General features: G+C 59.5%; 1 protein-coding gene across 1 annotated transcript; it reads right to left on the bottom strand.

Annotated features, from left to right (window-relative positions):
* Positions 1 to 254: 254 nt before the first annotated feature.
* Positions 255 to 22,549, bottom strand: VPS16 (VPS16 core subunit of CORVET and HOPS complexes). The gene is made up of 24 exons (XM_071455872.1): positions 22,380 to 22,549; positions 20,669 to 20,757; positions 20,474 to 20,568; positions 19,314 to 19,442; positions 18,679 to 18,823; positions 17,837 to 17,952; positions 16,304 to 16,426; positions 14,232 to 14,287; positions 13,334 to 13,423; positions 12,206 to 12,300; positions 11,466 to 11,542; positions 11,248 to 11,379; positions 11,036 to 11,163; positions 10,922 to 10,957; positions 9,317 to 9,425; positions 9,109 to 9,243; positions 8,536 to 8,644; positions 7,525 to 7,622; positions 6,288 to 6,392; positions 3,806 to 3,883; positions 2,738 to 2,907; positions 2,570 to 2,666; positions 1,619 to 1,722; positions 255 to 815 (listed from the first exon to the last, which is right to left on the bottom strand). Exons 1-24 carry the CDS (start codon positions 22,430 to 22,432, stop codon positions 671 to 673), a joined length of 2,514 nt encoding a protein of 837 aa, XP_071311973.1. The 5' UTR covers positions 22,433 to 22,549; the 3' UTR covers positions 255 to 670.
* Positions 22,550 to 23,114: the final 565 nt, after the last annotated feature.

The raw sequence follows: 23,114 nt of genomic DNA on the forward strand, positions 1-23,114 counted from the left end.
AAGTGTCCCCATGGACCCCTCCAATGTCCCCTCAGTGTCCCCCCAGGGAGTCCCCAGCATTCCCCAATGACTCCCCTATGTCCTGCCTGGGACCCCCTCAATGTCCCCTCAGGGACCCCCCCAGTGTCCCCCCAGGTGACTCCTGGGGACACCCAGTGATGCCCCCCTCCCGAAGCCCCGCTGTGTCCCTGACTGTCCCCCCGCACTCATCCCGGTGTCCCCAAGGCCCCCAGGCCCTCCTTGGTGACACAGGACACGGAGCTCTTGTCTTTATTGCACAGGCAGGGAGGGGACCCCGCTGTCCCCAGCGGCGCCACCTCTGCCACCCATCCAGCAGGGACACGGCCGGGAGCAGCTGCCAGGGGACAGGGATACCCCAGGGGGGCTGGGGGTGTCCCCTCAGGGTGTCCTCACAGGGTGTCCCTGGGAGTGTCCATGGGGGTGTCCATGGGGGTGTCCTCACAGGATGTCCATGGGGTGTCCTTGGGGTGTCCTTGGGGTGTCCCTGCAGTGTCCTGGGGGTGTCCCTGGGGTGCCCCTGGCAGTGTCCATGGGCTGTCCCTGGCGGTGTCCATCGGGCTGTCCCTGGTGGTGTCCGTGGGCTGTCCCTGGCGGTGTCCCTGCATTGTCCTGGGGGTGTCCCTGGGGTGTCCCCGGTGTGTCCCCAGGGTCACTTTTTGAGGAGCTGTGCCCGGGCCCGGTTGAGCCTCTCAGCCAGGGCGCCGTCGGTGCCGGGGGAGCACCGGGACAGCACCAGGCTCATCTCGGCCTCGTTCTTGCGCTCCATGGCCGCCTCGGCCGCCTGCTCCAGGTCCCTGCGACACCAGAGAGCCGTGAGGGGACAGCACGGGGACACAGGGCACCCCCACCTTCTCATCACTGTCCCACCGCCCTGGTGGCTCCTGGTGTCCCCAAAGCCTCCTGTGGGTGTCACCCCCCAGATCCCCACTGCTGCCCCACAGGGAGTTCCACTGCGTGCTTCCAGATCCCCACGAGGGTCCCCTGGATGTCCCCATGAGGGTTCCCACGATGTCCCCCCAACAGGGGTCCCATGGATGTCCCCTGAAGGATCCCCTGGATGTCCCCCTGAGGGTCCCCTGGATGTCCCCCGATAGTGCCCAGGATGTTCCCTGAGGGTCCCTGGATGTCCCGACTGAGGGTCCCCAGGATGTCCCCATGAAGGTCCCCTGGATGTCCCCACCTGAGGATCCCCTGGATGTCCCCACCTGAGGATCCCCTGGATGTCCCCCCACGAGTATTCCTGGGATGTCCCCCTGAGGGTCCCCCAGATGTCCCCCTGATGGTCCCCTCACTATCCCCACAAGGATCCCCTGCATGTCCCCGTGAAGGTCCCCTGGATGTCCCCACCTAAGTATCCCCGGGATGTCCCCCGAGGATCCCCTGGATGCCACCCCAAGAATGTCCCCCCTGAGTGTCCCCTGGCTGTCCCCACTAGGATCCCCTGGATGTCCCCCCATGAAGATCCCCTGAATGTCCCCGCACTGAGGGTCCCCAGGCTGTCCCCCGAGGGTTCCCAGGCTGTCCCCCGAGGGTTCCCAGGATGTCCCCTGAGGGTCCCTGGATGTCCCCAGAGGGTCCCTGGGTGTCCCCAGCGCACCCCACGAGGACGAAGGCCTTGACGCGCTGCTCGGGCGGCACACGCGGCGCGTATTTCTTGGCCTCGTAGCGGTTGTGGTGCTTCACTGCCACCTCCACAAAGGGCTGGGGAGGGAGGAAGAGCAGGGAGAGGTGAGGAAGAGCAGGGAGAGGTGAGGAAGGGCAGGGAGAGGTGGGCAGAGGAGGATGGAGGGGCTGGAGAGGGGAGGAAGAGGGTGGGAAGAGGGAGAAGGAAGGAAAATGGTGGAAGAACAGGAATGGAAGGGAATGGAGAGATGGAGATGGGAGGAAGAGGATGGGAGGGTTGGAGAGAGGAGGAAGAGGATGGTGGAGGTGGAAAGGGGAGGAAGAGGATGGGAAGGCAACGATGGGAGGACTGGAGAAGGAGGAAGAGGATGGGGGAGATGGAGAAGGGAGGAAGAGGGTGGGAGGTAAGAGAGGGAAGAGTGTGGAAGAGCTGGAATGGGGAGGAAGAGGATGGGAGGGAGAGGATGGATGGGTTGGAGAAGGGAGGAAGATGGGAAGGCAGAAGGGAGGAAGAGGATGGGGAGATGGAGCAGGAGAGAAGGAGATGGTAGAGCTGGGGAGGGGAGGAAGAGAATGGGAGAGATGAAGAAGGGAGGAAGAGGATGGAAAGAGATGAAGAGGGGTGGAAGGGTGAACTGGAACATGGAGGAAGATGATGGGAAGAATGGGACCTCTAGAGAAGGAGGAAGAGGGTGGGAGGGTTGGAGAGGGCGGAAGAAAAGGGTGGGAAGGGCAGGGAGGGGAGGAAGAGGATGGTGGAGCTGGAGAGGGGAGGAAGAGGAGGGCAGAGTGGGCATGGGGAGGGAGGGGGTCAGAGGGCTGAAGAAGGCAGGAAGAGGATGGGAGAATGGAGAGGAAGAGGATGGGAGGGCAGGGAGGGGAGGGAGGAAGACGAGGGGGTGACTGAGGCAGCCCAAGCTCTCACCAGGTACCCAATGGGCGACTTCTTGCTCTTGGAGAACTTCTCCATCTCCTCCCAGTCCCCGCGGGTGGCCAGGGCATTGATCTTCAGCCACCAGTACCTGGGCACAGGGGCACAGGGGCTCGGGGCTGTCCCTGAGCCGTCGCCAGCGCCCCCAGGGCCCGCGCCCACCTCTTGTCCGGGATCCTGAAGTCCCGGTAGAGCTGCTCGGCGCGCTTGTGGTGCCCGTCCAGGATGAGGGTGGCCACGGTGTCGTGCAGGGACAGGTCCAGGTAGGGCTTGTCCAGCTCCTCCTGAAGGTGCCGCTGCAGCCGCAGCAGCTTGATCTGCTCCTCTGTGGCCTGGGACACGGGGACAGCCGTGGGTGCCCTGGCCAGCCTTGATGTCCCCAGCCCTGCCCTGGCCCAGCCTTGATGTCCCTGGCCCAGCCCCAGAGTCCCTGTCCCAGCCTCGATGTCCCTGTCCCAGCCTCGATGTCCCTGGCCCATCCTTGAGTTCCCTGTCCCATCCTTGAGTTCCCTGTCCCATCCCTGAGGTCCCTGTCCCGGCCTCAATGTCCCTGTTCCAGTCCCAGAGTTCCTGGCCCAGCCTCAATGTCCCCATCCCAGCCCCAGGGTCCCAGTCCCAATCTGAGGTCCCTTTCCCAGCCCTGTCCCACCCTTGGGGTCCCTCTTCCAGCTCTGTCACAGCCTTGGTGTCCCTGTCCCAGCCCACAGTCCCCATCCCAACCCTGAGGTCCCCGATCCAGCCTTGGTGTCCTTGTCTCAACCTCAATGTCCCCAGCCCAGCCCTGAGGTCCCTTTCCCAGCCCTGTCCCACCCTTGGGGTCCCTGTCCCAACCTCAATGTCCCAATTCCATCCCCTGTGTCCCTGTCCCAGCCCCAGGGTCCCTGTCTCAGCCTTGGTGTCCTTGTCCCATCCTCAATGTCCCCATCCCAGCCCCAGGTCCCCATCCCAACCTGAGGTCCCTTTCCCAGCCCTGTCCCGCCCTTGTGTCCCTGTCCCACCCTTGGGGTCCCTGTCCCAGCCTTGGGGTTCCTGTCCCAGTTCCAGAGTCCCCATACCAGCTTTGGGGTCCGTGTACCAGCCCTGTCCCATCCTTGATTGTCCCTGTCCCAGCCTCAGTGTCCCCATTCCAGCCACGCCCCTGGACAGGCAGCCACTCGCCCAGCCTTGTCCCCAGGGCAGGGACAAGTGACCTCGTCCCTGGTGTCCCTGGTGGCACCTGGGCACTCTCACCTTGGCAGCAAAGTCGTTCTTGGCCTTGTAGAACTCGTCCAGGGCGTTCTGCAGGGCGGCCATGCGGCCCTCGATCCGCTGGGATGGCACGGACATGGCACAGGGACATGGGGACGTGGGGACATGGCACGGACATGGCACGGACATGGGGACATGGCACAGACATGGGGACATGGGACGGACATGGCACGGACATGGGGACATGGCACGGACATGGGGACATGGGACGGACATGGGGACATGGCATGGACATGGCACGGACACGGGGACATGGCATGGACATGGCACGGACACAGGGACATGGCACGGACATGAGGACATGGCACAGACACGGGGACATGGCATGGCCATGGCACAGGGACACAGACAAGGACAGGGCATGGGGACATGGCACAGACATGGGGACATGGCACGGACACAAGGACATGGCATGGACAGAGGGACATGGCACGGCCACGGGGACATGGAGACATGGCACAGGGACACGGACATGGCACAGACACAAGGACATGGCACGGACATGGGGACATGGCACAGACACGGGGGCATGGCATGGCCATGGCACAGGGACACGGACAAGGACAGGGCACAGGGACACGGACAAGGACAGGGCACAGGGACACGGACAAGGCCACGCACAGGGACATGGCACAGACACGGGGGCATGGCATGGCCATGGCACAGGGACATGGCACAGACACGTCATTCCCTGCGTGGGATCCCGGGACAGATCCTGCCCCCCCGGGCAGAATCCCAAACCTGGCACAGGTGGCATGGGACGGGCACGGTGCCCCACAGCCCTGGGGTGCAAACTGGGAAGTTCCCACTCCCACACCCAACCCCTGCCATTCCCCCATCCCAAATCCCGCAATTCCCAGATCCATCCCAATCCCACAATTCCCTCACCACAAACCCCACATTCCCCCATCCCAATCCCACAATTCCCCCACCCCAAACCCCAAATTCCAAATCCCAGATCTCACACCCCGCTGACCCTCTGGCAGTAGCGCAAGTGCACGTGCAGGTTGCCCAGCTCCTGGTAACCCCCCAAACACCTCCAAAACTCCACATTCCTACATCCAGAGCCCCATTCCCACATCCCAAATCCCAGAATTCCCAGTTCCATCCTAAATCCCAAAATTCCCCCACCCCAAACCCCAAACCCCAAACCCCACAAATCCCAAATCCCACAAATCCCAAATCCCAGACCCTACAGACCTTCTGGCAGTAACCCAAGTGCATGTGCAGGTTGCCCAGCTCCTGGTAACCCCCTGAGCACCCCCAAAATGCCCCCAAAACCCCCTGAGCACCCCCAAAACCCCACATTCTCCATCCCAATCCCACAATTCCCCCATCCCAAATCCCAAACCCACAAATCCCAGACCCCACACCCCACTGACCCTCTGGTAGTAGCCCCCCAGCACGTGCAGGTTGCCCAGCTCCTGGTAACCCCCCAAACACCTCCAAAACCCCCTGAGCACCCCCAAAACCCCCTGAGCACCCCCAAAACCCCACATTCCCCCATCCCAAAACCCCACATTCCCCATCCCAATCCCAGAATTCCCCCATCCCAAACCCCAAATCCCAGACCCCAGACCTCACAGACCCTCTGGCAGTGGCCCCCCAGCCTGTGCAGGTTGCCCAGCTCCTGGTAACCCCCTGAGCACCCCCAAAACCCCCTGAGCACCCCCAAAACCCCACATTCCCACACCCAGACCCACATTCCCTCCATCCCAAATCCCACAATTCCCCCATCCCAAATCCCAAACCCCAAATCCCAGACCCCACACCCCGCTGACCCTCTGGCAGTAGCCCAAGTGCATGTGCAGGTTGCCCAGCTCCTGGTAACCCCCTGAGCCCCCCTAAAACCCCCCAAAACCCCACATTCTCCATCCCAATCCCACAATTCCCCCATCCCAATCTCCAAATCCCAGACCCCACACCCCACTGACCCTCTGGCAGTGGCACCCCAGCATGTGCAGGTTGCCCTGGCAACCCCCTGAACACCTCCAAAACCCCCTGAGCATCCCCAAAACCCCCTGACCACCCCCAAAACGCCACATTCCCACATCCCAATCCCACAATTCCCCCGTCCCCCATCCCAAACCCACAAATCCCAGACCCCACACCCCGCTGACCCTCTGGCAGTGGCCCCCCAGCCTGTGCAGGTTGCCCAGCTCCTGGTGACCCCCTGAGCACCCCCAAAACCCCACATTCCCACACTCAGATCCCCCATTCCCACATCCCAAATCCCAAAATTCCCCGTTCCATCCCAAACCCCACAAACCCCAAATCCCAGACCCCATACCCCACTGACCCTCTGGCAGTGGCCCCCCAGCCCGTGCAGGTTGCCCAGATCCTGGTAACGTCCTGAGCACCCCCAAACCCCCACATTCTCCATCCCAATCCCACAATTCCCCCGTCCCAAACCCCACAAACCCCACAAACCCCACAAACCCCACAAACCCCAGCCCCCCCAGACCTTCTGGCAGTAGCCCCCCAGCACGTGCAGGTTGCCCAGCTCCTGGTGGTTGTCGTCCTGGTTGTACAAATCCTTCAGCGTCTCCCGCTCCTGGTGCCGGCAGAACTGCGGGGACGGGGACATTTGGGGTCACCTTCGGGCTCAGGGGACACCCAGGGGGTCAAGGGACACCTTTGGGGTCAAGGGGACACCTTTGGGGTCAAGGGGACACATTTGGGGTCAAGGGGACACCTTTGGGGTCAAGGGACACATTTGGGATCAAGGGACACCTTTGGGGTCATGGGGACACCCAGGGGGCCAAGGGACACATTTGGGGTCATGGGGACACCCAGGGGGTCAAGGGACACCTTTGGGGTCAAGGGACACATTTGGGGTTTTGGAAGAGTTGTTGCCCCAAAGCTGCTCAGGGTGGCTCAGGGGATTTTGGGGGTGCTCAGGAGGTTTTTGGGGCGTTCAGGGGGTTTTTTGGGGTGCTCAGGGGGTTTTTGGGACCACTCAGGAGGTTTTTGGGATGCTCAGGGGGTTTCTGGGGTCGTTCAGGGGGTTTTGGGGATGCTCAGGGGGTTTTCGGGGGGGGTCAGGAGGTTTTTGGAGTGTTCAGGGGTTTTTGGGGTGCTCAGGGGTTTTTGGGGTGCTCAGGGGGTTTTTTGGGGTCACTCAGGGGTTTTTGGGGTGCTCACCTGGCAGTACAGGCTGTGCTCTCAGGGTTTTTTTGGGGTGCTCAAGGTGGTTTTAGGATCACTCAGAGTGTTTTTGGGTTGCTCAGGGTATTTTTGGGCTCACTCAGGGGGTTTTTGGGATGCTCAGGGTGTTTCTGGGGTCGTTCAGGGGGTTTTTGGGGTGTTTAGGGGATTTTTGGGGTGTTTAGGGGATTTTGGGGGTCATTCAGGGGTTTTGGGATGCTCACCTGGTGGTACAGGCTGTGGTGTCAGAGCGTTTTTGGGGTGCTCAGGGGTTTTTGGGGTGCTCAGGGTTTTTTGGGGTCGCTCAGGGTGTTTTTGGGGGGTTTTTGGGGTCACTCAGGGTGTTTTTGGGGTGCTCAGGGGTTTTTGGGGTCACTCAGGGGTTTTTGGGGTGCTCAGGGGTTTTTGGGGTCACTCAGGGGTTTTTGGGGTCGCTCAGGGGTTTTTGGGGTCACTCAGGGTGTTTTTGGGGGGTTTTTGGGGTCACTCAGGGTGTTTTTGGGGGGTTTTTGGGGTCACTCAGGGTGTTTTTGGGGTGTTTTTGGGGCACTCACCTGGCGGTACAGGCTCAGGGCCACGGGCTGGTTCTGCAGGGTCATGAAGAAGGAGCCGCGGTTGAGCTCGTTCTTGAGGTGCAGCACCACCGTGTACACTGTGGGGACAGGGGACACACGGACAGGGGACACACGGACACAGGGACAGGGTTTGGGGCCAGAAGGTTTTGTTGGGGTATTTTTCCTGCACCTCCCAATGCCCTCTGTGCCCCCCTGATCCTCCACGTGCTCCCCCAGACCCCAGGACACCCCCAAAAGGCTCCCCCAGACCCCAAAACATTCCCAAGGGGCTCCCCCAGACCCCAAAATGATCCCAAGCAGCTCCCCTAGACCCTATAACTCTCCCAAGGTGCTTCTCCTGACACCAAAACATTTCCAAAAGGACTCTCCCAGACCCCAAAATGGTCCCAAGGGACTCCCCAAAACCCCAAAATGTTCCCAAGGGACTCCCCAAAGACCCCAAAATGTTCCCAAGGGACTCCCCAAAGATCCCAAAATGGTCTCAGGGGATTCATCCAGACCCAAAGATGTTCTCAAGATGCTCTCCCAGACCCCATAATGTTCCTAAAAGGCTCTCCCAGACCCCAAAATGTTCCCAAGAGGCTCCCCAAGATCCCAAAATGCCCCAAAAGGCTCCTCCCGACCACAAAACATTCCCAAGGTGCTCTCCCAGACCCCAAAATGGTCCCAAGGTGCTCTCCCAGACCCCAAAATGGTCCCAAAGGACTCCTTAAAGCCCCCAAAATGGTCCCAAGGGACTCCCCAAGGCCCCAAAATGGTCCCAAGGGATTCACCCAGACCCCAAAATGCTCCTAGGATGCTCCCTCTGGTCCCAAAACGTTCCCAAGGGGCTCCCCAAGACCCCAAAATGTTACCAAGATGCTCTCCCAGACCCCAAAATGCTCCCAAGGGACTCCTCAAAGACCCCAAAATTATCCCAAGCAGCTTCCCTGGATCCTATAACTCTCCCAAGATCCTCCCCCAACCCCAAAACGTTCCCAAAAGCCTCACCCAGGTCGGTGTCCCCGCTCTCGATGGCTTTGCCCAGGGCCAGTTTGCTCCGTTTCATCTTCAGCAGCAGCGGCACCTGCTCCCCGCTCCGGGGCTCGTACTCCAGCAGCTGCCCGGGGGACACTGGTGTCACCCGGGGGTGGCAGCGCCAGCCCCTGTCCCCTCCCCGGGCCACCAGCCCACCTTGATGGCCAGGGGACACTGGTGTCACCCGGGGGTGGCAGTGCCAGCCCCTGTCCCCTCCCTGGGCCACCAGCCCACCTTGATGGCCAGGGGACACTGGTGTCACCCGGGGGTGGCAGTGCCAGCCCCTGTCCCCTCCCCGGGCCACCAGCCCACCTTGATGGCCAGGGGACACTGGTGTCACCCGGGGGTGGCAGCGCCAGCCCCTGTCCCCTCCCCGGGCCACCAGCCCACCTTGATGGCCAGGGGACACTGGTGTCACCCGGGGGTGGCAGTGCCAGCCCCTGTCCCCTCCCCGGGCCACCAGCCCACCTTGATGGCCAGGGGACACTGGTGTCACCCGGGGGTGGCAGTGCCAGCCCCTGTCCCCTCCCCGGGCCACCAGCCCACCTTGATGGCCAGCTCGGCGCGGCCGCAGTCGTAGGCGCGCGTGGCGATGTCCGAGTAGGAGATGCCCGCAGTGTCCCCGAGCTTCTGGTTGATGGCCTGGGCCACCTCCTCGTCCGACTTGTCCTTCTGCTGCACCTGTGGGGACAGCGAGGCGCGTCCCCAGGTGTCCCCAGGGCAGGGGTGGGGGCGTCCCCGGGCGTGCCCTCACCTTGTAGCAGGCCCAGTGCGCCAGGATGCGGCTGACGCCCTGCATCTCCGGCAGGCGCAGGAACTCGCAGATGCGGATGGCCAGGGGGTACAGGCGGCGCAGGACCAGCCTGGGGACAGCCGGACACGGACGTCAGGGGCACAGGGGACACCACGGGGACATGGAGGGGTCAGGGGGATATGGGGGAAAAAGGGGATATGGGGGACAGGGGGACATGGAGGGGTCAGGGGACACCAGGGGGACAGGGAACACTGTGGGGACATGGAGGGGTCAGGGGGATATGGAGGGAAAGGGGGGATATGGGGGACAGAGGGACATGGAGGGGTCAGGGGACACCAGGGGGGACAGGGGGACACCAGGGGGACATGGAGGGGTCAGGGGGATATGGGGGGAAAAAGGGTGGGGGACAGAGGGACATGGAGGGATCAGGGGGATACGGGGGTCAGGGGACACTAGAGGGACATGGAGGAGTGAGGGGGACACAGGGGGACAGGGGACACCAGGGGAGTCAGGGGGACACATCGGGGGTCAGGGGACACTGGGGGAACAGGGGACACACGAGGGGTTGGGGGACATGGAGGGGACAGGAGGACACAGGGGGACAGGGGACATGGGGGGACATGGGGACATGGAGGGGTCAGGGGACAGACAAGGGGTCGGGGGCATGGAAGGGTCAGGGGACATGGGGGGACAGGGGGACACCAGGGGGGATAGAGAAAGAACATGGGGGCACAGCAGGGGGACATGGAATGGTCAGGGGGACACGGGGGTCAGGGGACACCAGGAGGGACAGGGGACACAGGAGGACAAGGGACAAGGGACATGGAGGGGACAGGGGGACACATGAGGGGTAAAGAGGACACATTGGGGGTCAGGGGGATATGGGGGGGACAGGGGACAGTGGGGGGACAGGAGATACCAGGGGGGTCAGGGGACACCTGAGGAGCTGGGTTGAGTTTGGGAGGTCCCCAGGTGCTGGGAGCTGCTCAGCCCCTGGATATGGGAATGGGATTGGGAATGTGGGATGGGGAATGAGGGATGGGGAACAAGGGATGGGAGATTTGGGATGGGGGATTTGGGATGGGGGCATTGGGATGGGGGATTTGGGATGAGGAATGTGGGATGGGGAATTTGGGATGGGGGTATTGGGATGGGGAATTTGGGATGGGGACTGTAGGATGGCTGGCATTGGGATGGCGAATGTGGGATGGAGGGGATTTAGAGGGGTCCACAAGTGCTTGGGGCTGCTCAGCCCCTGGACATGGGAACAGGATGGGAACTGTGGGATGGGGAATTTGGGAGATAGGGATTGAAAGATGGGAACCTTGGAACGGGGAATGTGGGATGGGGATTTTGGGCTATGCAATACAGGATGAGGATATCAGGATAGGGACTGTGGCACGGAGAATGTGGGATGGGGATTTTGGGCTATGCAATACAGGATGAGGATATCAGGATAGGGACTGTGGCACGGAGAATTTGGGATGGGGATTTTGGGCTATGCAATACAGGATGAGGATATCAGGATCGGGACTGTGGCACGGAGAATTTGGGAAGGGAAGCGCAGGAAGGCTCAGGATGCTCCGGGGGCCGTGGGGCTCTCACCTGTCCAGCAGCACCTCGATGGTGAGCTGCTTGTATCTGCAGGGACAGTCAAGGCACATTTGGGATCACAGCTGCCCCGGGAAGGCCCTGACCCCATTCCAGGCAGTAGGATACTGGGTGAAGGTGAGCGGGATCCCAATCTGGTAGTCCCTGATGGCGTTGAGGACCCGCAGGTCCTGGCACATGCGCACGAACCCCTCAGGCGGGAACTTATCCAGGAAACACTTCCCAAAGGAAGCTGCCTGTGGGATCGGGGGGGGGGGGAAATCAGGGAAAATCCTTCAGCCTCCTCCTCCCTCCTCCTCCTCCTGCTGCTGCAGGCTCACCCTCAGCAGGGATTTCTGGGTTTCAGGCTCGTGCTCGTAGCCCGCGGCCTCGATGCACTGGCCCACGGCCTCGGGGAGCAGCTGCTGCTCGCGGATCTCCCGCAGGTACTCGTCGGCCTTCTGGCTCTCCTTCTGCAGGATGAGGGGAATGGGAACCCCTGGGACACGGATCCCTTGGGATCCCAGCCCGGGGGGGCTCTCTGGGAAGGGGAATGTACCTCGTACTCCTTCTGTGCCTCCAGCAGCAGAGCGCCCGGGGCCATGGAGGCGATGCGGAAAATCTCCTGGCTGGCCTCTGCAGGGATGGGGACACAGCGGGGATCAGGGGCTGCTCCGGCCCGAGGGGGGCACCTGGACCTGGCAGCGCCCTACAGCTTCCATGGCCTCCTTCCATGATCCCTTCCAGCACCAGGATCATGGAATGGGTTGGGTGGGAAGGGATCTTAAAGGCAAACAATTCCACCCCATCCATGGGCAGGGACAGCTCCCACTGTGCCAGGGGGATCCAAGTCCATCCAACCTGGCCTTGGGCACTGCCAGGGATCCAGGGGCAGCCCCAGCAAATCTGGGAATTCCAGCCCAGGCAGGAATTCCTTGCCAAGATCCCAGCCCAATCTCCCCTTTCCCAGTGGGAGCCATTCCCTGGCTCCTGTCCCTGCAGGCCTTGTCCCCAGCCCCTCTCCAGCTCTCCTGGAGCCCCTGCAGGCACTCTGAGCATTCCCTGGATTTTCCCTTCTCCAGGGGAGCATTCCCAGCTCTCCCAGCCTGGCTCCAGACTGGTTTGGGTGGGAAGGGACCTTAAATCCCATCCAGCCCCACCAGGGACACCTCCCACCATCCAAGCCCCAGTGTCCAACCTGCCCTGGGACATTCCCAGGGATGGAGAATCCACAGCTCCTCTGGGAATTCCTGTGCCAGGATCCCACACCCCAGGGGCCCAGGAGGGCAGGGAACTCACCTGGGATCTCGTGCAGGAACTCGTGGGTGCTGCGGGACAGGATCCTGACCCCGTCCAGCTCGGGCACCAGGTAGGAATCCTCATCCAGGACAAAGCTGGGCTCCGGCTAAGGGTGGCCATGGACACGGCCCCAGGGCCACCCCGGCACTGCCGGGACAGCGCAGAGAGACGGGAACATCCCACGGGATGGGGGAGGGCCTGGGAACATCCCACGGGATGGGGGAGGGCCTGGGAACATCCCACGGGATGGGGGAGGGCCTGGGAGCATCCCATGGGATGGGGGAGGGCCTGGGAACATCCCATGGGATGGGGGAGGGCCTGGGAGCATCCCATGGGATGGGGGAGGGCCTGGGAACATCCCATGGGAATGGGGAAAGGACTTGGGAGCACCCCATGGGATGGGGAAAGGACCTGGGAGCATCCTATGAGAAAAGGAAAGGACTTGGGAACATCCCATGGAATGGGGGAAGGACCTGGGAACATCCCATGGGATGGGGGAGGATCTGGGAACATCCTATGGGATGGGAAAAGGACCTGGGAGCATCCTATGAGAAAAGGAAAGGACCTGGGAGCATCCCATGGGATGGGGAAGGACCTGGGAACATCCCACAGGATGGGGAAAGGACTTGGGAACATCCTATGGGATGGGGGAGGATCTGGGAATATCCCATGGGATGGGAAAAGGACCTGGGAGCATCCTATGAGAAAAGGAAAGGACTTGGGAACATCCCATGGGATGGGGAAAGGACTTGGGAACATCCCAGGGAACAGAAAAGGATCTGGGAGCCTTTGTGGGGCTTGGGAGCATCCCATGGGTTGGGGAAAAGACTTGGGATCATCCTATGGGAGAGAAAAGGATCTGGGAACATCCCATGGGACAGAAAAGGACCTGGGAGCATCCCATGGGACAAGGGAAGGACCTGGGGATGTCCCTGGGGACAGGGGGAGGACCCGGGAGCCAGAGTGGGGCTGGGAGCATCCCACGGGAGAGAAAGGCCCTGGGAGCACCCCGTGGGACAAGGGAAGGACCTGGGGACAGCCCTGGGGACAGAGCAGCAAGGGGCGCACAGCGTGGGTGCCAGAGGCGGTGGCAGCAGCCCCTGGAGTGTCCCTGTCCCCAAAGGATACCGGATGCACTCGGAGCAGTTCCCCACCACCATCAGCTGCCGCTCCCAGGCCAGCACCACGGCGCGCTGCCGGCTGCGGGGCCGCGTGCACCTGCGGGACCCCGGCCCCATCAGCCACGGCCCGGGCACCCCAAACCTGGGGCAGGGACACCCGAGGGTCCCACGGGCTGGGGTGACAGCTGGGCACTGCCAGGGACAGGGACAGGGACAGGGACAGGGGCAGGGACAGGGACAGGGACAGGGGCAGGGACAGGCACAGGGACAGGGACAGGCACAGGGACAGGGACAGGGATGGGCACAGGGACAGGGACAGGGACAGGGACAGGGACGGGGACAGAGACAGGCACAGGGACAGGGGCAGGGACAGGGACGGGGACAGGGACGGGGACAGGGACAGGGACAGGGATGGGCACAGGGACAGGGACAGGGGCAGGGACAGGGACGGGGACAGGGACAGGGATGGGATTGGGGACAGGGACAGGGACAGGGACAGGGGCAGGGACAGGGGACAGGGACAGGGACAGGGACAGGGACAGGCACAGGCACAGGGACAGGGACAGGCACAGGGACAGGGACAGGGGCAGGGACGGGCACAGGGATGGGCACAGGGACAGGCACAGGGACAGGGACAGGGACAGGGGCAGGGACAGGGGCAGGCACAGGGACAGGGATGGGCACAGGGATGGGGACAGGGACAGGGACGGGGACAGGGACAGGGACAGGGACGGGCACAGGCACAGGGACAGGGACAGGAACAGGGACAGGGACAGGGATGGGCACAGGGACAGGGACAGGAACAGGGACAGGGACAGGGGCAGGGACGGGCACAGGGACAGGGACAGGAACAGGGACAGGGACAGGCACAGGGACAGGGACAGGGACAGGGACAGGCACCTCACCAAACCATTTGCTTGGGCGGGGATCGGATGCCGGTGTTGAACTCGCAGAACTTCTCCTGTGGGAGAGGAGAGGGGTCAGGGACACTCCTGGGGAGAACTGGGAATGGGGGAACTGAAATGGGGGGACTGGGAATGGGGGAATTGGGAATGGGGGGAACTGGGAATGGGGGAACTGGGAATGGGAGGAACTGGGAATGGGAGGAACTGGGAATGGGGGGACTGGGAATGGGAGGAACTGGGAATGGGGGAACTGGGAATGGAGGAACTGGGAATGGGGGAACTGGGAATGGGGGAACTGGGAATGGGGGGACTGAGAATGGGGGGAATTGGGAATGGGGGAACTGGGAATGGGGGAACTGGGAATGGGGTAAATGGGAATGGGGTAAATGGGAATGGGGAAACTGGGAATGGGAGGAACTGGGAATGGGGAAACTGGGAATGGGGGAACTGGGAATGGGGGAAACTGGGAATGGGGGGAATTGGGAATGGGGGAACTGGGAATGGGGGAACTGGGAATGGGGTAAATGGGAATGGGAGGAACTGGGAATGGGGAAACTGGGAATGGGGGGAACTGAGAATGGGGGAAGTGGGAATGTGGGGAAATGGGAATGGGGGAACTGGGAATGTGGGCTGGGTGCTGGGCCACCAGAGGGTCCCACAGGAGCTTCCAGAGCAGCTCTCTGGGGGCACCCAGGGCTCCAAGCAAGATGGAAAAAACATTTTTTTTTATTACTATTATCAATGGCAGGCAAATATTTCCTTATTATTATTATTATTATTATTATTATTATTATTAGCAATGGCAGGCAAAGATTTTTATTTTTATTATTATCAAAGGCAAGAAAAGATTTTTTTTTTATTATTACCAATGGTAGACAAAGATTTTTTTTAAATTATTATCAATGGCAGGCAATTTTTTTTTATTATTATTATTATCAATGGCAGGAAATTTTTATTATTATTGTCAACGGCAGGCAGATTTGTTTTTATTATTTATATTATTATCAATGGCAGGCAAAGATTTATTTGCTTTTTTATTAATATTATCAATGGCAGGCAAATATATTTTTTTATTACTATTATTATCAATGACAGGGAAACATTTTTTTTTTATTACTTTTATCAATGGCAGGTAAAGATTTTTTGGGTTTTTTTATTATTATTACCAATGGCAGGCAAAGATTTTTTTAAATTATCAATCGCAGGCAAAGTTTTTTTTGTTTTTATCAATGGCAAGCAAAGTTTTTTTTTATTATTATTATCAATGGTAGGCAAAAATTTATATTTACTATTATTATTATTACCAAAGGCAGGAAAAGATTTTTTTTAATTATCAATCGCAGGTAAAATTTTTTATTTTTTATTATTATCAAAGGCAGCCAAAGATTTATTATTATTATTATTATTATTATTATTATTATTATTATTATTATTATTATCAATGGCAGGAAAAGATTTTTTTAAATTATCAATCGCAGGTAAAGTTTTCTATTTTTTATTATTATCAAAGGCAGCCCAAGAGTTTTATTATTATTATTATTATTATTATTATTATTATTATCAATGGCAGGCAGATTTTTTTAAATTATTATTGTTATTATTATCAATGGCAAGCAGATTTTTAAAATTTATTATTATTATTATTATCAATGGCAGGAAAAGATTTTTTTTAATTATCAATCGCAGGTAAAGTTTTTTATTTTTTATTATTATCAAAGGCAGCCGAAGATTTTTATTATTATTATTATTATTATTATTATTATTATTATTATTAATGGCAGGCAGATTTTAAAAATTATTATAATTATTATCAAAGACAGCCAAAGATTATTATTTATTATTATTATTATTATTATTATTATTATTATTATTATTATTATTATTATCAATGCCAAACATATTTTTAAATTATTATTATTATTATTATTATTATTATTATTATTATTATTATTATTATCAGCGGCAGGCAGATTTTTTTTTTTCAATTTTCTTTTTTTTTTTACTGAAAGTCAGGCAGGGGTTTGCAGGTGCTTTCCCTGGCCTGCACAGGGCCATTGCTGGTCAGGGCTGACCTTGAGCGAGGCCGTTCCCATCCAGACGGAGCCGGAGTCGCAGAAGAGCGCCAGGAGCCGGTGGGTGAAGGACACGGCCACGTGCAGGAACGGCCCCGCCGAGGGGCTCAGCCCGGGCGGCGTCTGCACCACGGGGACACCGGTGGGACACCAGCGGGGACACCACGGGGACACCAGCGGGGACACCAATGGGGACACCAACGGGGACACCAATGGGGACACCAGCGGGGACACCAACGGGGACACCAATGGGGACACCAACAGGGACACCAACGGGGACACCAGCGGGGACACCAACGGGGACACCAACGGGGACACCAATGGGGACACCAATGGGGACACCACGGGGACACCAACGGGGACACCAATGGGGACACCAGCAGGGACACCAACGGGGACACCAGCGGGGACACCAACGGGGACACCAACAGGGACACCAATGGGGACACCAATGGGGACACCAACGGGGACACCAGCGGGGACACCAACGGGGACACCAGCAGGGACACCAATGGGGACACCAATGGGGACACCAGTGGGGACACCAGCGGGGACACCAGCGGGGACACCAACAGGGACACCGACGGGGACACCAACGGGGACACCGACGGGGACACCGACGGGGACACCAACGGGGACACCAACGGGGACACCGACGGGGACACCGACGGGAACACCAGTGGGGCTCAGAGTCACCCCAGCCAGTGTGGTCAGGACAGGGGGGTCACCATTGGAGTGACCTCTGAGTGGCACGGTCAGGACAGGGGGATCACCACTGGGGACCTCGGAGTGACCTCTGAGTGGCACGGTCAGGACAGGGGGGTCACCATGGGGACACCAATGGGGACACCAACGGGGCTCAGAGTGACATCAATTGGTGTGGTCAGGACAGGGGAGTCACCACTGGGGACACCAACAGGGACCCTGAAGTGACCCCCAAGTGACATGGTTCAGGACAGGGAGGTCACCAATGGGCATCTCAGAGCGACCCTCGAGTGGTGTGGTCAGGACAGGGGGGTCACCACTGGGGACACCAATGGGGGCTCAGAGTGACACCAAGGGGTGAGGTCAGGACAGGGGGGTCACCAGGGGACACCAATGGGGACACCAATGGGGCTCAGAGTGACACCAATTGGTGTGGTCAGGACAGGGGGGTCACCAATGAGGGCCTTGGAGTGACCCCCAAGTGGTGCAGTCAGGACAGGGGGGACACCAGGGGACACCAAGGGGCGTGGTCAGGACAGAGGGGACACCAATGGGGACACCACTGGGGACCTTGGAGTGACCCCTGAGTGGCATGGTCAGGACAGGGGGGTCACCATGGGGACACCAGTGGGGCTCAGAGTGACACCAAGGGGTGGGATCAGGACAGGGGGGTCACCAATGGGGGCCTCAGAGGCATCTGGGACGGGAAAGGATCTGGGAGCATCCCAGGGGACAGGGGAAAGAGCTGGGAACACCCCAAGGGACAGTGGGGACAGTGGGGACAGTGGGGACAGTGCAGCCCCATCCCAAATTCCCAAATGGCCTCACCAGCACGGAGCAGGAGGTGTTGTCCAGCAGGAAGAGCTCCTGTCCCATGGCCAGCAGCACCATGGTCACCCTGTCCTGGGCCAGCACGGTCCAGCACGGCGGGGCCTTCTGCAGCCCTGCGGGGACAGTGACACCCCTGGGACATGGGGACACAGGGACAGAGAAGGACAGGGAGGGACAGGGAGGGACAGAAGGGACTGGGGACAGAGGGCACTGAGGGACGGTGGGACAAGGAGGGGACACATGGAACAAAGTGGGGACAGGGGTAGACAGAGAGGACAAAGGGGGACAGGAGGGACAGTGGGGACAGAACAGAGGGACAGAGAAGGATAAGGGGATGGGGGACAGAGAAACAGAAGGGGAACAGGGAGTACAGAGGGGACAGAGAAGGACAGAAGGGGACAGGAGGGACAGTAGGGACAGAACAGGGGCATGTGGGACAAGGGGACAGCGGGAATTGGGGACAGAGGGACAGAGAAGGATAAGGGGATGGGGGGACAGAGGGACAGAGAAACAGAAGGGGAACAGGGAAGACAGACGGGACAGAGAAGGACAGATGGGTCAGAAGTGGGACAGGGGAACAAGGGAACAGGGAAGACAGACGGGACAGAGAGACAGAGGGGACTGGGGACAGAGGGCACTGAGGGATGGTGGGACAAGGAGGGGACACATGGAACAAAGTGGGGACAGGGTAGACAGAGAAGGACACAGGGGGACAGGAGGGACAGTGGGGACAGAACACAGGGACAGGGAGACAGCGAGGACTGGGGACAGAGGGACAGAGAAACAGAAGGGGAACAGGGAGGACAGAGGGGGACAGAGGGGGACATGGGGACACCCACCAGGGACCTCGGGCAGGCGGCGCAGCTTGAGGTCGTCGATGTTGGTGGCGAGGGAGAAGCGCAGCGCCCCCGTCAGGATGGCCACGCCCGTCCCGAACTCCGTGTGGAAAACCTGCGCCTCCAGCACGTGGTTCTGCAGCACCTCCTGCAGGGCACGGCGGGACGGGACACTGGCGACACCGGCGACACCGGGGACACCGGGGCTTGGCGGAGGCAGGCAGTGAATGTTCTGCTCTCCGGGATGGGTCCCAGCTCCTCCCCGAGGGATGGGGCAGCCCCTGGCTCCCCGAGGTGCCCCAAGGAGCCCGTTCTGCATCCCCCGAACCCCACCCAGGGCATCTCACAAGGGGCAGAAGGAGGGGAAAACGGAGAAGATGAGATTGGGGTGGGATCTTGGCAAGGAATTCCTGGCTTGAGGGTGAGGAGGGGCTGCGATGGAATTCCCAGAGAAGCTGTGGCTGCTCCTGAATCCCTGGGAGTGTCCAAGGCCAGGCTGGACAGGCTTGGAGCAACCTGGGATGGTGGAAGTTGTCCCTGCCCAGGGCAGGGGTGGGATGGGACGGGCTGTGAGGTCCCTTCCCACCTGCCCCATCCCAAATCCATCGCAAACCCCATCCCAAACCCCGTTCCCTCACGTTTCCCATGCTGAAGTGCCGTTTGAACTCGCAGAACAGGTTGTAGACCAGGACGGTCCCATCCTCCTGGATGCACAGCAGGTCCTCCCCCGCCGTCCAGCCCAGGTGCACCAGGTGGCCGCTCTTCCACTGGGAATGGCACGGGAAGGGTCAGCCCCGAGCCAGGGACGGCCCTCCAGGGACACACCGGGGGTGCCTGAGCTCTGACAGCTTGGGCACAGCTTGGACACCTCACCCTGAGGCCCAACACCTCATCCAGAGGTCCAACGCCTCATCCAGAGAACTGACACCTCATCCAACACCCTACCTGGAGGTCCAACACCTCATCCAGAAGCCCAACATCTCACCTGGAGGTCCAACACCTCATCCAAAAGTCCAACACCTCATCCCGAGGTCCAGCACCTCATCCAGAGGTCCAACACCCCACCTGGAGGTCCAACATCTCATCCAGAGGTCCAGCACCTCATCCAGACATCCAACACCCCACGTGTCCTGGCTCTGCAGGTCCCTGAGGTCCTGGCACTGTCCCTCCACTGCCCCATGTCCCCCTCAGCAGCAGGCAGGGGGGAAGGAGGATGTTCCTGTGGCTCCAGTCCTCATCCCACCCTCCTGTCCCATTCCTGGGCAGCAGGGAAAGGACTCTCCTGCTCCAAACCCATCCCATCCTGTCCCATCCCTCATCAGCAGAGAAAGAATTCTCCTGCTCCAAACTCCATTCCACTTTCTTCTCTCATCCCTCATCAGCAGGGAGAGGATTCTCCTGCTCCAAATCCATCCCAACCTCCTGTCCCATTCCTGAGGAGCAGAGAAAGGATTCTCCTGCTCCAAACCCATCCCATCCTCTTCTTCCATCCCTGGGCAGCAAGGAAAGGATTCTCCTGCTCCAAACCCCATTCCACCTTCTTCTCTCATCCCTCATCAGCAGGGAGAGGATCCTCCTGCTCCAAACTCCATCCCATCCTCCTGTCCCATCCCTCATCAGCAGGGAAAGGATTCTCCTGCTCCAAACTCCATCCCATCTTCCTGTCCCATCTCAGGGGAGCAGGGAGAGGATTCTCTTGCTCCAAACCCATCCCATCCTCTCCCATGCCAGGGCAGCTCCCATCCCTCTCCCCTTGCTCCCACAGTCCTGTCCCCAGGCCCAGGCTGTCCCCACTCACCGGGACACTGGCCAGGAGCAGCCCCGAGGCCGAGTAGATCTCCAGGAGCGGGCGGGCACTGGGGGTCTTGTCCCGCCGGGAATTCCTCAACAGAGCTGGGACAAGGACAAGGACAAGGACAAGGAGGGGACAGTCCCTGAGCCAAGGGTGGCAGAGCCCCAGCTCGGGGAGGGGGGCTCGGGGGGCTGCACCCACCTATGGGACCCCCATATGGGGCAGCTGCCACCACACAGTCACGGAGATCCTCCCGCAGCCCCCATTCCATGGAGTAGAGCTCCAGCTTCCTGATGGGATATGGAGGGATGGATGGATGGAGGGATGGATGATGGATGGATGGATGGATGGATGGATGGATGATGGATGGATGGATGGATGGATGGATGGATGGATGATGGATGGATGGATGGATGGATGGATGGATGGATGGATGGATGGATGATGGATGGATGATGGATGATGGATGGATGATGGATGGATGGATGGATGGATGATGGATGGATGGATGGATGATGGATGGATGGATGATGGATGGATGGATGGATGGATGGATGGATGGATGGATGATGGATGGATGATGGATGGATGGATGGATGAGGGATGGATGGATGATGGATGGATGATGGATGGATGGATGGATGGATGGATGATGGATGGATGATGGATGGATGGATGATGGATGGATGGATGGATGGATGGATGGATGGATGGATGGATGATGGATGATGGATGGATGATGGATGGATGGATGGATGATGGATGGATGGATGGATGGATGGATGGATGATGGATGGATGATGGATGATGGATGGATGGATGGATGATGGATGGATGGATGGATGGATGGATGGATGGATGGATGGATGGATGATGGATGGATGGATGGATGATGGATGGATGGATGATGGATGATGGATGGATGGATGATGGATGGATGGATGGATGGATGATGGATGGATGGATGGATGGATGGATGATGGATGGATGATGGATGGATGATGGATGGATGGATGGATGATGGATGATGGATGGATGGATGATGGATGGATGGATGATGGATGGATGGATGGATGGATGGATGGATGGATGATGGATGGATGATGGATGGATGGATGGATGGATGGATGGATGATGGATGGATGGATGGATGATGGATGGATGGATGGATGGATGATGGATGGATGATGGATGATGGATGGATGATGGATGGATGGATGGATGGATGGATGGATGATGGATGATGGATGGATGATGGATGGATGGATGGATGATGGATGGATGGATGGATGGATGGATGGATGGATGGATGGACGATGGATGGATGGACGGACATGCAAGAGTTGCAGGGATGGGAGAGCCATGGATGATGCCCACTCCTAAACCAGCCCTGAGACCCCCAACAGGCCTCAGGAGCCCCAAGATCCACAGACACCCCGGGAACACCCAGAGACCCCCAGGGATCCCCCAGACCAGCCCGAGGAACCGGGGCCACCTCAGGACCCCCTTAGCGACCCACAGGACCCCCCTCCCAGCCAACCCCACGACCACCCTGGGACTCCTCAACCATCCCGGGACCCCTCAACCATCCCGGGACCCCCTTCCCAGCCAGCCCCAAGATCCACAGGCACCACGAGACCCCTCCAAGACACCTCAAACCCCCACAGACACCCCCTGACCCCCATCTTCAGCCAGCCCCAAGACTCGTGTCCACCCAGGGACCCCCTCAACCCCCCGGGACCCCCGTCCCCGCCAGTCCCGTGGCTACCCCGGAACCCCCGAAGTAGCCCCAGAACCTCACCCCAGCCATCTCCGGGACCCCCATTCCAGCCCTGGCATCGCCCCGACCCCCCCGAGCAGCCCCGGGACCCCCGAGCACCCTCAGGCCGGTGTCGCCTCCGCCACCCCTCACCGATAGAAGGTCTCCTCGCCCAGCGGGTTCCAGTTGGCCGTGTAACAATCCATGGTGCGGCCGGGACGGGGGAACCGGGATGGGCCGAGGGAAACCGGGACCGGGACCGGGATCGGGACCCGGCGGTCCCGGCGCTTCCCTCAGCGCGCCACGCCCCGAACGTCGCGCCGTGACGCCGGGCTGGGCGCCGCCATCTTGGGTGAGGGCACGGGCAGGTGAATGGGGAACCGCCGCCATGTTGAGTGAGGGCAACGGAAAAGGGGAACCGCCGCCATCTTGGGTGAGGGCAGCGAGAAAGGGGAACCGCCGCCATCTTGGGTGAGGGCTGTGGGAAAGGGGAACCGCCGCCATCTTGGGTGAGGGCAGCGAGAAAGGGGAACCGCCGCCATCTTGGGTGAGGGCACAGACCTTGTCCCCCCAAGTGTTCGCCTGTCGCCAAAGATTTCCCCTCTCCCCCAAAATCTCCGTTGTCCCCCAGTGTGTCCCCAGTTCCCCAAGAGGCCTCTTATCCCCAAAGGTGTCGCCCAAGATGTCTCCTTTTCCACCCAGGTGTCCCTCTCCCCCAAAATCTCCGTTGTCCCCCAGTGTGTCCCCAGTTCCCCAAGAGGCCTCTTATCCCCAAAGGTGTCGCCCAAGATGTCTCCTTTTCCACCCAGGTGTCCCTCAAGGAATCCCTCCTCCCTCAGAGAGTTCGCTGTCCCACAGGCTGTCCCAGGGGATGTCCCCCGTGCCCCA

Source organism: Agelaius tricolor, unplaced genomic scaffold, assembly GCF_023055355.1.
Source record: "Agelaius tricolor isolate 1412-34295 unplaced genomic scaffold, bAgeTri1.0.p SCAF_54, whole genome shotgun sequence".
Lineage (NCBI taxonomy): Eukaryota > Metazoa > Chordata > Aves > Passeriformes > Icteridae > Agelaius > Agelaius tricolor.

Coding starts and splice junctions, on each gene's coding strand:
- VPS16 (XM_071455872.1), bottom strand. CDS start 22,432: ATGGATTGTTACACGGCCAACTGGAACCCGCTGGGCGAGGAGACCTTC. Junction 18,824..19,313: donor GGCACTTCAGCATGGGAAAC/GTGAGGGAACGG, acceptor CGTGCCCTGCAG/GAGGTGCTGCAGAACCACGT. Junction 11,380..11,465: donor AGGCACAGAAGGAGTACGAG/GTACATTCCCCT, acceptor CTCATCCTGCAG/AAGGAGAGCCAGAAGGCCGA.